Source organism: Sturnus vulgaris, chromosome 5 (genome assembly GCF_052056855.1).
Source record: "Sturnus vulgaris isolate bStuVul1 chromosome 5, bStuVul1.hap1, whole genome shotgun sequence".
In the NCBI taxonomy this organism is placed as follows: Eukaryota; Metazoa; Chordata; class Aves; order Passeriformes; family Sturnidae; genus Sturnus; species Sturnus vulgaris.
Window position 1 is genome coordinate 27,771,408 of NC_142247.1, and position 15,971 is coordinate 27,787,378.

At 44.0% G+C, this 15,971-nt stretch overlaps 1 protein-coding gene across 1 annotated transcript in view; it reads right to left on the minus strand.

Moving 5' to 3' along the window:
• GRIN2B (glutamate ionotropic receptor NMDA type subunit 2B) overlaps positions 1–15,971 on the minus strand; it is a 221,483-nt gene that overhangs the window by 93,057 nt on the left and 112,455 nt on the right. The window contains exon 5 of the mRNA XM_014882568.2: positions 2,858–2,972. Within this exon, the coding sequence (XP_014738054.2) occupies positions 2,858–2,972 (115 nt within the window). The remainder of the gene's footprint in view (positions 1–2,857; positions 2,973–15,971) is intronic.

Consider the following 15,971-nt stretch of genomic DNA (forward strand, 5'->3'; position numbering starts at 1 on the left):
ATAAAATTAGTGGGAATTTGGATAAAGTTCCAAAGCACTTATAAAGGTATTGAGATTATGTGCTAAAAAGATACTAATATTTTCTTGTATTGTGGCATTGCCTGGGAGCTGTTGTTAAGAGCCAGCAGTTTGTGTTGCCCAACTCTCTGCAAACATGGAACAAAACTGTGATCTTTGTTGCATAGATCTCTGTTTCACATTTATATTTTTATGTTTGCATTTCTGCTGAAGGGAAAAAAATTAAGAAAACGAGCATGAGGTTCCAGGTATGAAAGGTTTTGGCCTGTGATCAGAACATGTTGGAGATGACTTCAGTTCAGGAAGAACCTGCCAGCATAAAATTCAACCAGTTCAGAGTTTGATTATAATAATCTGGTCCTCTCTGAGGAAGACACCTGCTTCAAGACAAAACATTTGTGTCCAGGAAGTACTACGTGTTTTTCTTACCACTAATACCATAGTTCATCATAGCCTCATTTCAGTCCAGCCCCAACTCCTATGAAATGTAGGACTGTTTTGGTTTAATGGATGTCAAGTAGTCCCTACAGACAGCAAGGCCCAAGCATGTCACAGGTCTAATCCCAACACTCCTGATCACCAGGATCCCTTCTATTAATTGTCTGATTCATCTGAGAGACCACAAATACACTCTCAAATACAAATACACTGAACAACCTTCTCATCACTGATGGAAGCCATCAAGCCTTCACGGAGGGTGCAACATGTGAAGCATGTGACAGGCAAGATAAAAACAGGACTGTATTTAGCTGTGCCTCCCCAGAGACTGAAAAGCATTCCAGCAAGAGATTCCCACAGCCATCCCTGCTAATAACCCCTAGGAGGATTCATGCTGCTACTGCCTCATTTTCCTTCTCTGACGATGGAGTTTTCCCCTGTGAAAACAAATTTGGTGCCAGCTAGAAACAAATCCTCCTGGGCTTTTCCTGGTGAGCTTTAATGAAGTTGAGTGATGGACAGAGCCTGACATGAGGTCTCTACAGCCTGAGCTTTGCATCTCCACACCCTGTGCAGCATCTAGACAGCCTGCCTCCAGCTATGTCCAAGAGTTGTTCACACATGCTATGCCATGCCTTTTATTTCCTCACACTCTGACCCACTGAGACCTCTTCTGACTCTCCCAGACCACATACCCTCATCTGGTCTGAATAGTGCCAAGGCCATAAGGTAGACAGGTCCTCCTGGAAATCAGGCACAAACTGGGGCCTTTCACCTTCTTCCCAAATTCATGCAACTACTGGGAGACCTGCAGGCACTATGTGATTGCTCTTCTGTCTCATTCACAAGTTGTTCCTACAGCTCTCTTCTGAATACACGTCTTCTGACAGCTCCCCATTTCACTCTCATTTCCCCATTAATTTCTTCGTCACTTTCACCAAGCAGGTCACTTGCAAGTCCACCCAGGAAACAAGCAGGCAAGGAGAGAAAGTTTTCTGTGCATGGTGGGACAAAGGGGCATTTTTCTCAGCTGTTGCAGCAGACCTCTCATTAAGGGTAGAAATGAGCCAAGACACAGACTCTCATTCAACAACCTAAGAAAGGTCCCAGTTTATTCTTCTTTACAGATTAGCCATCCTGACTCTGCCTACAGCAAGCTCCTACTGTAGGGTCCAACTACAGACTCTGACTGCTGGCTATTTCCTGCTGGAGTGTGACTGGACCATGACTGCAAGCATTGGTTTGCAGACTCTGAATGCAGGCCTTTACCGAGCTCAACTATGACTGAAGGCTCCAACAGCAGGCTCTGACTCCATCAGACCCAGACTGACCTCACAGAAGATCTTTTACTGCAGCAGATCCCTTCTTTGTTTCATTCTTCTTTGTGTCTCTCTGGCTCCTTCCTCAGGCCTCCTCTACCTCCTCAAGGTCCTCTTCCTCCAAGATGCCCCAGACCAGTCAACCCACCCCTTTTATCACACTTATCTTTATTAGTCACAGTGTGACCCATTAAGGGCAAGACTATTCTTTGGTAATTAGCACAACTGTGACATATCAGGGGCAAGGTCACCTGTAATCTCTTCTACACCTACACTAAGCCATACTCACGATCACATCCAGACCAACTTCTGCTTCATATCTATCGAGTGTTCTGATGAATGCTCCTTCCTTTGCTCTGACCTCTCACATCCATAACTTTTTTACATCTCATTTTCTTACCCTTTAATTACCCCCTCTGCTTCCACTGAAACCCTTTGGGGGCTGTGTACTTGTTCTGAGCCTGGACCACTGACATCTACGTGGGAGGTGAAATAAACTGAAACTTCCCTCTAATTCAGAAATTCACACCATTTCTAAAATGGTGCTTTGGGTTACATGCAAAATATTCCAAAATATGCAAATTCGGATCTTTGAACAACTCAACATGATCTCATGTTCACATCCTACTTGATGCACCATCCCATTGCAAGGGACACTGGCCAGATATATCAAGCACAGTTAATACTGGCATAAATTACTAAGTGTGGCTGTGCCTCAACCATAGTCACTTAGTGCACAGAACTTCAATGCCACCAAGCCATACAGAGAAATATTCTGTGTCTCAGCCACTGAAATTCATGGCACAGAGGAGGTATCTTCTCTGAAAGGCCGGAAAACTTATGTTCAGAGGTTACAGAAAGGAAGCTGATGAATTTTTTATGCATGCTAATGGAAGACTGTAATGGCATCCTGCATGGAAAAGACAGCAGCCTGGGCATTGGAGATACCAGTGGTCTGGGATACAAGAAGCAGATTGCCAGCCCTTGATAAGAAGTACAGAAAGGTGGGGAGGATTATTTGCGTAGAGCCTTCCCCATTCTTTTTCTCTGACACAGTTACAGAATTACCAAACATATCCTACCCTCTCCCACTTCCTCTCCTTGGTCAAAAGGATGATGACCAGCTTGGGATGCATCTGGTATCCGTCCTCACTGAACGACAAATTCCTGCCTTCAAAGGTGACGTTGATCAGGTACCTGCAGGAGAGAGAAGAGAGCAAGGAGAACATTAATGCTTGGAAACCAAACCCAAAACAAGACCCTGCCTCCACTCTTCAGCTCACATCAGGAGGGTAGGGGCACAGTGCAAACAATGGAAAATCTAAGAGGAATGGAGTTAGAAAAACAATGGACAATTAGTCCAGAAATTGGGACAATCAGGCAGGACAGGGAAATTGTCCCCTTTTTGTGACTGGGATAGGGAAGTGACGTACTGTGTTAGCTCTCAATGAATTCCTGAAAGCACGTCTAAGAGTCACACACACGTGTGCCCACAGTCCCTGGTTTTCCTCTGCCTCAAGACAGAGGAATCCATAGCAATCAGCTTTGTAAACACGCTCCACAGCCTACACTTGCTCACTCTCCAAAGGGGATTTTGCATGCCATTTGAGGACAGTGATGGGTGACAGGTGAAGCAGTGGAGACAGCCTCTCCCCAGATATCGAGGCAATGACTAGGGAAGCAGTGGACACCAGAGGAAGGAGCAGCACCCCTGAAAGAAACTTTATCCCTATCAGAGCCAGCACACCTCTTGGGGCCCACACTGATCCTGTGAAGGAGCTTATGAATAAGGATAAGGATGTTGAAAGAGGAGTGAAAGTCCTTTTTCCTAGGGACAGAGTCGAGCCTTACACCCAGTAAAATCAAACTAAAGGGTCATCAGCCCTGCAGCCAACATCAGTGATTCTCTTTGTCTGGAAAGGCCCCATCACTTCTGCAGAGGGCACTCCCTGTTGGGGCATTTCATGTCAGCTGTACAAATGGACAGTTAAACAGTGCAGGCTTCAATCTCATTTATCCTAAAGCCTCCTTACTCAGCTCTGGTAATAGGGAAGACCTTTAAGTGGACTGAGATTACAGCTACACTCATTTCAAGGCCTTGCTGCATTGTGAGAGCATGTTAAAGGGGTGTTGCTATAAATAAGAATCAGGTCTATTGTTTTCCTAACTGTCAGACCATCTAGAAATACACTGTAGGGAAGAGGAGGTAAATACACATTTCACAGTTCAGTGGTTTATATGACATCGCTGTGGCACTCTGACAGTTTGCCCTGTTCATATATTTCACTTCAATTCACAATCCTGTTGCATGAAGTAGATTTTACCTTTGTAAATCTGCTCTGGCACCAGTAGCATCACATCACCATGAGAGGCAGAGGTGACCAAGCTGCCTGCAGGGCTAGCCCCTGGACTCTGCACTCCCCTACTTTGCACAGTTCTATAAATTACACAAGCAACGTTTCTATTACAGACATCAGAGGTTCTTCTGCTCTATTACATCATGACATCAGGAAACATTTCCTAATATTCAGCTTCAATTTGTCCCTTATGAACTCAATTTGAGCCAATTTCAAGAAAATAAATAAGAGAAAAAAATCAGCTCTTTCAGTGGCTTCATGCTTTCCAAGTATCTGCACAAGGAGACCTCCCTGCTAATCGAATGAAAGCATTGTATCAGGGAAACTTCTTCAAACAAATAAAAAAGCAGGTCATGATTTTAGTTTCTTCCTTTTCAAACTTTTTTGTTCTAACTCCATTAATCAACCAAACTCATCTACTAACTCTCCATTGCCAAGTGCAATCAGCAATTATATTTATTTATAAAGGAAATTCCACACTTGCTCCATGTTGTGACCTTCAAGGGACGTGTTCAGCATTGGAAATATAGCCATAAGGGAGCCCAGCATGAAACATCTGCAACAGGACAATTTTCAAAGGCAGACTGTTGGTTATTTTCCAAAACCCAAAGCCATTTGGAACCCAAACATTGAGCAAACCCCAAAACATCCTCTGCCTGGAAAATCTTAGCCACTCAATCGTTTGTAATGGCATAAAACATCCCATGTCAGGACCATAAGTGCTCTTTTTCTGGCTTTTTTTTTTTCCCAGCTGTGTGAATTATTCTGGTACTGAGGAATGCCAGGCACAGACCACTGCCAGGTATGTGCACCCTACCAGACCTAGTTAAGGTTCTGGTGGTGGGAGGGATCTTCCAGTGGACTTCCAAGACTACAACTTCATGATTTCTCTGCACTGGTCACCAGAGTAAAGACAAAGAAAGGCTCTAAGAAGAAGATGAGGATGCCATTAGCCTGATAGGAGTTGCAGCTTTATAGATCAGAAAGGAGTAAGCAATGCCAATATCTAATTAAACAAACTCCAATATTAAACCATTCTCAACTCTCTTTCTCCTCACACCCAAGAATGATTCCACTACAGGAATCTTCCTTGCACAGCCTGACAAGAAGAGTTCACAGAAATCAGCAACAGATATGAGACAAGAGGGCGTCATTTATGCTCATTTTCAATGGAAAGATTAGAACCTCTAATAATAATCAAGGCAGAATCATCAACTACTCTGATGCTTGGAGCTGCCTTGAGATTTACACTTAAAGCAGCACTAAAATCCCTTGCTTCACACCTTAATGACTGGAATTAGTCTCCAAATTTGGCAATATAACTCTTCAGAGTGTTTTCTCTAACTCATTAGCAATATGTTTACAAAAGTTTGCAGGAGAAGTGCAGAAGAAGTGGCATCCCCTCCAGCTTTCCCTGCTCTCCTGTACCTATCCTACAGAGATGCAGGGAGCTCCTACAGGGAGCTGCAAGGCTTGCTCGGGTGCACTGAGCCTATGTGACAAAGCATCAGGGCTTGAAGGACTCCCAGGCAGGCCGAGTCAGCAGCATGCTGCAAGGCAGCCACACTCGAGTGGCTCTGCCCTCCGTCATTACTGCAGCAGTAGTCATCTCCTTCTGCTGCCCTGGGACACCAGCACCGCTGCTGCCTGCTCTGGCCAGGGGGATTTGGTTCCCCCCACAGCCTACACACACTCCAGTCCCTAAGCAGGCAAGCAGGGGGATGAGAGACTCCCTGACATGTCTGAACTGAGCCACCAGCTGTAGCAGGGGCACAACACGAGGGCAAGCAGGTTGTGCATGCAGGTGATGTAAACCAGGAGGAAACTGTGCCTGTAAAAATCTTAATCCCTGCATGTTTGGAACTCCAAGATGGAGGCAGTTAGAGAAAGGGGGCATGGTGGGGGCTGACATAGACAATTTAATTTATTTAATTTGCTAGAAGCACCTTTCAGCAAAAGATTTGGCCTATGTTGCAATTTCTGGAACTACTTGATAAGAGCACAGAAGGGTTGAGCCTTTCACCAGCCCAGTGGCGAAGCAGTGGATGCAATGCTCAAACTCAGATGGTTGAGACCAAAACAGACACAGCCTGTGAAAACAGGCTGGCATCATGAGTCCTGTGGTATGGACAAGCAGGCAGGAACAAAGGGACATGTCCTTGGGCACAAAGCAAATTAGATGCAGAGGGACCTAAGTCCCCATCCTAGGCTCTGAGCTAATATCACCCATCCTAGATGTAAGGCTGCAAGTTAAAGGAAAGTGTTTTAAAGGCTGGTTGGCATAGCAAATAGAGCATTAAAACCATATCAGATGGCCAATTTAGGACCAGCAGAGAGATGATGGCATTTTAAATTGTTTCAGCCAGTGATGGAGAAAGCCTGGAGAGAGAGATGTGGTGGGCGCAGGGGCCTTCAGGGAACACACAAAGGGTGCTGACCAAATTTTTTTCTGCCCTAGAGACAGGTGTGAAGGAGATGTATTTGAAATCAGTGCTAGCCATTCCTACTTGTGTCTCCAGTGCCTTGCTCGGAATCAGCTCCTCCTAAGCCTGCTGACTGGAGGGACAAATTTGGACATTGCATCGGTTCACTCCGTCACATTCCCTGCCTCACATGTGTGCAGCACACACACAAACACACACCCTCCCCTGTGTCCTGTCAGTGCTTGTTATGCTTCAGTGAGACAAGCAGTGTCTGAAATGGCGTGATTATCCTTACATCGATCAGTTCTCTGAATAAGGCAGACCATATAAATAAAACAGCCTCTCCACAATCACCACTGGGGAGTCATCTCAACAGCCCAGCACACAAGGGAAAAGCAGGGTGTAGGTGGACGGTGGGAAAGAAAAGCTTTGCAGGGTAAAAGGCAGATGGAATGGAATGCAGGATAAAGGGATGGGGATACAGACCACCATCATCCTGTCTGGAATCTCACTGTAATGGGAAACACTGAGGCCAGTCATAATAGCAGTGAGATGAAAGCAGTGAAAGGCCTTTACCCCGCAGAACCTGCATGATGAAATAGGCTTTTTTTCCCCCAAGAGACAGTGTTAAAAATTCACCAGTATGAGGTATCAGGGAACAGACCCACTTCATGCCCAGGAAGGAGCGAAAAACCAAAAGCATGTTACTGCATTTTAACAGAAGTGCCCACAGCTCCAAAGCTCTCTCAGCACCAGCAAGACTAACCCAGCCTTGCCTGATGCAAACAACTGGGGCAGAGTACATCAATCCAGCCCTGCAGCAGGGTGGGCTGTGAGGGCCCATCCCTCACACCTGCTCCCGAACAAGGACAGACAGACAAAAGGATGGGTGGACTCAAAGAACAGGGAAAAGGAAGTCTAGGACCAGTATATTTATCTACAAATGGGAATTCTGACCTTCAAGGGGCAAGTGATTGACTGATAAAAGACTTAACCAACACTAACTATGCTGTTAATGCCTTCATCTGACTGAAATAGTGTTGATTTTTTTAATGAGAAAACCGCAACTGATCCCTTTCACTTCTGACTTATTCCTCCATTCTCAAACCCATGGAAAGTTTAAAATAATACAGATATGATTTCTCTATACCATTGTTCAAAATTTCTGTGGCTGCCTCTGCCTCAGAGCCCAGCCAACTCACACACAAGAGGCATCCAGACCCAGTTGTGCGTGCATGAGTTCTCTTGGGGTAAGACAGGATATCAAACCCAGTTGTTCACCCCAAAAAAAGGCAAAAATAGGCTCTGGCTGGGCCTTTGATCAAATTTCACCATGGAATTTGTTCTGAAAATCCTGATCCCAGCTGAGCCTTTCAGAGGTTCTCCCACTGCTCACTGCCCTGCACTGTCCCTTTTGCTGCTGCGCTGTCAGTGGCTTATGGAGCTGTGAAAGGCAGGCACATCTGGTTGTATCTGTGTAACATCTGCCTGGTGTCAGGTACAATTTACAGTGAAAGGATTCCATGCAGAGGGCATGAGTGCAGCTGATTTTATGTAACAAGAGGCTATTATGAAAAACAAAACCAAAACAAGTTAGAAAAAAAATATAGGAACAGCCATTGGCTAGGAAAATTAAATTTTAAGGGAATGGTATCTCACTCTTCTGCATTTGTTTCTTTCTCTTTCACTGTGTGTGGTATCACTAAGTATGGGGAGACACACTGTAAGAAAGAAAGAGTAGAAAGGAGTGCTACCAAATTCCAAATTATACAGGCATCCTGCACCAGAAGATCTGCCCAGACTATAGCCTAAATGACTTCTAGGAATCAATCTGACCAATGGCCTTAGAGAAATACCAGAGCTCAAGATTGTTTTCATTAAGCAAAAAAGATTCGGAGATCATCTAGATTAGGAAATATCCCTCAGGCTAAAAGATAACAGAGATGTAAGAGATTAATTTGGTTTGTCGCTGCTGTCCACACCTTTTTAGAAGACAAGAGGGCAGCTACTAGGCTGCAATAAATCAGTGATACTCATCTGACATCAATGGACTGATGACAGTCAATCCACTGAGACTGGCCCCTCACCTCTAGGAAGATGAATTTTTTTGGTGTTTAATCCTGAACTCTGAAATAACTGTTTCTGGTGGAAGACAAATTTCTACTGAACTGTCCTTGCTGTTTCTGCAACATATTTAGCAAAGTTGCTTTGAAAACAATGTGTATGTGTGCTGAGACTTCCAAATGAAATCTCCTATGTACAGTGGAAGGATGAATCTTTTCCATCAATGCCCCTCTTAATCTTTAAAAAAAAATTGTACTTCCACTTTTTTTTTCCCATTTCTGCTATTTATCTACCACGAATTTGTCATTTCAGAAAGACTCTAAGATGACCGTTCCTGGGGACTGAGGATATATCTATCCTTGGAGGATGCAGGGAGCCACAGCAATGGCACAGCTGCATTCCTACACGCATTGCTTGATCCTTATGAGACCGTACCATTCCTGAGAATGAGAAGCAAATCTCTCTTTCCACAGTGTGTGCAGCCCCCAGCCTCCCTCCTGAGAATGTAAGGGGAAACTCACCATCACACCACAGGGTTTTGCCTCACAGACAGGTATCCATCAGGAAGCAGGCAGGGTGGGGGAGTTACTGTGCAGGATTACTGAATTGCCCCTCAAAAGGGAACATGGGGTCAGCTCCAACCTGACAGTAATGACACCTAGGTGGAAGGCTGCTCATCCAGCTGCTTCAGTGAGCTTCAGAGTTTTCACAATAAATTTTTCCTCCATGTACATAATGTCATCCAGGACCTTATCTCCCATTTGCTTTTCATCCTATGCAGTCACTGCCTTTTGTACTAATGAGGAAAGAGGTGCCATTCAGGCCTGGTGGCATTTCACCCTCTGCCAGGGTGCTGGTGACAGTACCACAGCAGACTGTATGTGACTTGTAGGATACACAAATATACAATAGGGTGAGATAACCTGTTCCTGAGAAAATGAGCAGGATAGATCTTCATTTTGCCCTGTGTGCTATGCTGGTCACAGCAATATCTTGAAATTTCAACCAAAGACAATTTTTTCTCACAGACATCCTGACTAACCTGTTTTCACAAATGCCAGAGCCATGAAAGATTATCTGGCAAAACTACTTTTTAAATGGGATAAGAATGTGGCCAAAACATTTTGTCATTAATAGGTGACCATTTTGTTAGAAAGAAAAATAAACACAAAATCTAAAAACTGCAGTAATCTTGGACAGAAGATGAAGCTTCTGGTACCATCATGCTCCCACAGAATCTGGTCTGTTGTGTCACACCTTCCACCCTTTCTTCTGTGGACAAGAGTCCCAATTAAAACACATCTATGATGTGCCACATGGAAAGAATCCTACATGTAACAGCATCACCTCAACAGGGGAAGGAATATCACTGAAGATTTAATTCAAATTTTGTGCAGGAGAAATAGGAATACAAAATTCCCATGTTCCTAATCACAAGAGACAGCATATAGGATTTCCATGTCAAAATATTCCCTTTTAAACCCAAAATACTTGATTTATAAATTCTGATTTCTTCTAAATTTATCTCTTTTTTTGTCCTTTTTTTTTCTTTTTCCTGGGAAAATGACACAGTCCTAAGTAGCTAGGGAATATACCTCTACATCTTCTGGCCCCACTGGAAATACAACAGAAATAAGGAAAATTGTTCTAAGAGCATAGTCCATTAAAGCTCGCAATATCTATAAATGTCATAGGAAATCAGTCTATTCTCAGAAAGGTTTTTTTAGCCAGAAAAGCTTTGATAAAAACAAATATACTTCTGAACTGACTCACCAAACCTTTAAGTAACAGAAAATAGCTAATAGAAAATTAGCTTTAAGGTCAAAATTGTTACAGTCACTGGATAAAATAAAACTAAATGTTCAGTTCAAAATTGGATCAAGCTGGAAAGCTTTACAGATTTATTAAATTCCTGCCAATTACTTTTTTAAAGTATTATTTTTTTATTGCTACACCTTTACATCCTTCCTTATTCATTAGGTACAGATAACATATCACTTTTCTCCAAAGCAAAAATAGTTTTCAAGATATTTCTTCCATATGAAAGGACTAAAAATCAGCTTACATAGGGCAGTAAAAGCATGGAAAATTACATTTGTCAGAACAGCCGACAATGGGTCATAATTATGTCTCAGCACCAACTAACAGGTCACTGATGAAAGCCATAGAACTAGAATAAGGCAAATACTGAAAGGTTAGGTGATGTCCTTCAGATCTGTTAATCTGTCTTAAGGCATAGTCATACAATCATTGATAGGAGAAGCAGTCACAGAATAGAAGTCAAATGAGGCTCCTCAGTGATTTTTCACCCAGGATATCTTTCAAGCTCTGTCAATTTGAAGAGCTGTAAAAAAATATTCCAGTTGAACCACTGTCCCTACGCAGTGAATTTAATCTCGCTGACAGCAGCCTTATTTTTCTTAATAATTTTTGTACATCCCCTTGAAATCTGTCACATGGCTGTGGACCACGGCTTAAAAAAACTGGCCAAGCAGATGTGCATGTCAGAGACCTCTTTGGTCTTCTGAAGGTGGCTGGTATGCTGGTGTGGAGCCAGCCATCAGGGCATCTCACTATTCACCCAGAGCTCATTCCAGTTTCTGTCCTGGGAGTCAAGACCAGCAAACAGGTGAAGTGGTCGGTTTTCCTACAGAGCTTTCCGAACATTTCTGCTTGTGGAAAACCATTCAAATCTGCCAGAAAGGTCCATCTCACTGACAGAAGCCAGACAAAGCTAAACCAGTTGGATACTGAAATTAATCCTTTTATTATATTCTTAGAAAGAGCAAACTAGCTCAACTTTTTTGACCTTAAGGAGAAGCCACTACTGATTTTGGAGTTATTCAAGTTTATCAAGTGTTGAAGGCACTCGCGCATCTGTAAGGGGCAATGAATTCACAGTGTTGGCAGGAGCAGAGTCGTGCCTGCAAGGAGACTCACTCCAAAAAGTGTGACTGGATTTTCTTGGGTCTGTAGCAGTTTGGCCAAGCTGGCACCCTATCACTTTCTTCCTCATAACATCTCCAAGGGGGAATCGATTCAAAAAATAAACAAATATAATCACTCCTGTCTGTAACGGGGAAGGGAGGGTCTGGAGGTTGCTCTTCCTTTGCCAGAGGAGCCACTCTCCCTCTGCTGCTGTTCCCTCTCCTTTCTCCCTCTTTCTCTCCCTCTGTGGGTTGATGTTTCCATGGAAACGTGTTCTTTAGTGCTGCTGAAATTACATTGCATTTAAAGCATTAACCCTTCCTTGGGCTGAGGAAAGTCTCAGAACTGTTAGAGTTCTTTTTTTTTTATTATTTTCCCCCCTTCCCTTTAAGCTTTCTTGGGAATTTTTTCCCCCTGTAGCATTAGGAAAATCTCTTTCTTTCCGAGAAGGCCTCTCAGCTAGCATTTGTCTGACAAGGGGTACAGGATGCATCACCAGTGGGGTAGTGTCTAAATTAAGATTTCTTAATTCCTTTTTTCTCCCTACATGAAACCCTTAACGCATTTCTCTCCACACTACATGCAAAGAGGGAAAATGCTGCAGTAATGAAGAGTGAGATAGAAGCAAGAAAGCCACAAGCTGGCACATGTGAAGAACACAGCTTTAGATAATACCAGAGCTCAAACCCTTGTAGTCACGCACTGATCAGCATCTTCTTCATTACAAAGTGCCATAATCACAGACCTCACCACTCCTCCTCGAGCCTGCCTCCTCTTCCTCCTCACAATCCTGTCTGTAATTAGTCATCCTTGTCCTCACTTGTAGTTAGCACTCCGACAACACTTGGTGCAATTAGTAGCCTCCTCACCATCAGCACCTTCCCTGTGTGGCTGCTTCTCCACCCAATCTGCCATGCCTGCCATCCTTCCCTTTGGCTCTCTGCTGGCATCAGCACTTCCAACACAGCCACTGCTGCCACACTGCTGCCTTCACTGCAGCCAGCTCAACGGCCCAGCTGGGACTTTCTCTGCTCTGACTGGGACAACAAGGCTCTCAAAGTCAAGATGGCCCCCTCTGGGTGCTCCCTAGACCCCAGGTCCCAGGCCAAAAATTATCCTGCAAATTCTCAGCTCCTAGCCTTTGCTTATACCCACCCCAGTCACAGCAATAACACCTTTGTGCTCTTCTCTCACTGACATCATCCCTTTTTCAAACACTGGGAAAATATAAGAGAGATAAATACCAAAAAGTTCCTTACAATTTTTCACATGGGTTGCTGCACTCAGGCATGCCTCCTTTCTGCCCCAAAGTCCCATGTCCTGACAGCTTGCAAACTGCTTCTGTTAATTCCACCTGTATAGCTAGAGTCCATATTCTCTTGCACCATCTATTTCAGGTTTCCCAACACACACTTCAAGCCCTTCTCACCATTCTCAACTCTTGCCCCAAAAGCCAGGGTGTGAAGAATTCTGCTTTGAGCTGGGTGCATATGTAGTGCCGTGAGGATGGATCAGTGTGGGAGGAAGATGCTATTCTGAAATGAATGATAAATATGGATAATAAACCCAACCTAAGTCTTTTATGCCTGTCTCTAGTGGGTTCCCAATATGGGAGATAGAAATACCATGGGTACATTTTGAACACGGCTGGGAACACTGCCAAAGTCCTACTCAGAGTTCACACATTTACATCATTTATATCATATCCGACTTGTGCCTTGTATTATTAACTTTATAGAGTGTTTTGTGATGTAGTTGGTACCCCAGGCTCTGTTAAATCAATTTACATGCCTCTCTCTCTCTCTTCCTTTTGGTAAAAGAGACTGGGGCTACACAAGGTCTTGCTAAGCACAAGGAGGGTGACTGGTTTGCAGATATGATCAGTGCACTTATACATTCTCATATAGTGTTCTGGAAAATCTTTTGGGATTCATCCCTGAGGCCCAACAGGTGCAAAAAGAATGGAAATATTTGCATTCTGGTCAATAATTCAACTCCTAGACCAGATTGGTAGTGATTGAATATTTTTTTCCATTTGCTGCTAAGTGTTCAGAAGCCTCTGTGAAACACACAGATGGGGTCTACCTGATAGGTGCCCAACACACCACTGCAACTTCTCAGGATTCTTCTTCAGCAGTGCTGGAAAAGAGGCTGAAGATGGAAGTAGACAAACAACCTAGGGCATGGAACTGAAGAAATTATGTTTGTCTAGAACAGAGTAAAGGCATATTGCCAAGGAAAAAGGTAGAGTTCTGCTGACAGATCAGGCTTTCTGCAAGCGTTGCTGAGAGATCAGGCTTTTTGCTTTCTGTGCGGCAGACCACATTCTGTGTCAGCTGGAAATCCATCACCTTCCAGGGATTAATCCAAAAGAAGAGGCTCTAAAACGACCTAGCATTATGACTTCATAGTTTCGTAAATCAATAGTTTTTCTAACAGTCTGAAAAGACTCAATGTTATACTCCATCCCCTACTACACATGTCCAGGCTAGACTCCATGACTATTATGGCCTCTGAGGTCAGGTGAGCAGCAAGTGACACAGAGAGTGGGGAGAGGTAACCATGATGAGTGGATAAGGAGACTGCAGCAGGCCACCTGAATGTAGTCATTTATACAAAAATGAAACAGAGTATGCATCCTCAGTGTTTTCTGAAGCAAGAAAAGAGTCAACTTCAGCCCATGTTGCTTCATCTCCAGTGAAATAAATGTGCCATTTTATTATAGAGTTGCATTTGATCTTGAATTACTTCTCTGCTTCTTCTCTGAGAAAAGGTCACTTTAAAGAAGCCTCAGGCATGATACTAACATTGCATCCAATAAAAGACTCTCAGGAGGTCTGAAATAAGTACAAGGTCCAAATTTGGGATATTATTTGAACCTTACTCCTTCTCCCTCCTGAAAGTCAGAGTGGGAAATCTGACAAGAATATTTCTTTGCTCAGGAGACTTACAGGACTCCTTGGTCCTAGAAATACTGTGAAAACTGTTTTCCAGCAAGCATCTGGGCATTTCAGGCCACAATGTCCACTGTGGGAAATCTGAACACAGAATGGATGAAAACAAGTGTCTCAGGAGCAAACATTTCCATATTTCCATGGAAAGTGCCTCGGTCAAGCTCCACATCTATTACCATACCACAGCTCCCTCCAGTTCAACCAGCTCTCAGAAATTTAACTGTTTTCACCTTTAATTGGTACTAAAGCTAACAAACTAAAACATAACCCACAAATCTCATACACAAGTCCTGATAGATGTGGACACACCCTGAAAGCTTGGGAATGGGTACCAGGTGGAATAATGTGGGCTCTAGTTCTGGTCTCATTCAGTACCTTCGGCTGCATCATTCCCACAGCTCTTGCTATGCACATATTGTGGCAGCATGTGAGTTGTCTGCACCCTCTTCTGCTGGCAGCAATCACTAAAATAACTTCAGAAAAAGCAGCCTCAAGAGGAGGCACATTTCAGAAATCTCTCACTCCTTTTTCTCCAACATGTCTTGGGTGCTTATACATCACTGATTCAGACTCCAGATGCCAAACGACACAGTCCCTTCAAAATACTGGTCATAAACTCCAATGTCACATAAGCACTTCTCAAAGCCATAAGCCTGATGGGGTGCCCATTAGCTGGAGCTCCCATCCAGAGCTTCATACCACCCTCTCTCCTGGAGGACCTCCAATGCCAAGATAAAGACCCCTCTCTTGCCCAGGCATAAGGTTTCAAAAAGGCAGATACAGCCTTCCCTACCCACACATTAAACTGAAAAGCAAAGTTTTAGCATAAAAAAAAACAAACCAAAAACCCAAGCCCCAACGGGTGTGGGGGGATCTGAAATTCTTTGTGGATTATGACTTTTCCATGGCAACAGGCTTGAGAAACAGGAGGGCTGGGGAGGGGGGTGAGGAGAGGGAGAGGGAGGGAATGGGAGGCAGAGTGCTGAGGAGGGAGCAAGCAGCACTGGTACATTGCCATGGAAACCCTCTTCCATCGGCAGCCAACTGCCAAAGTCAGTCAGGATCCTAGAAATGGACTTGGAGTGGGGCCTGGGAGGTGCTGGGGGAGTCACCTTGCCAGCCCTGAGGCTACCTCAACCCCAAGAACCCAGTCCCACTCCTTTCCCAACAGCCTTGACACTGCTTCTGCCCTTGCCTCCATCAGACAGAACCAAATTTGGCCCAGCTGAAGAGTGGGAGGAAATACAAATCAGCAAATGAAACAACCAGAGCAGGCGGAAAGCAGCGAAGCAAAGAGGGATAATTTTTCTGATAGCCCTTGGTTTTCTTTCCACCTTTCTGGATCGATTTGGACCACGCAGATGCATTTGTTTTCACACCCCAGATGGCTGTAAAAAGAGGATGTCACTCCTAATCACAGAAATCAAGATGGAAACGTTACTTCCCTGCAAACTTAGCTACCGAGGAAAG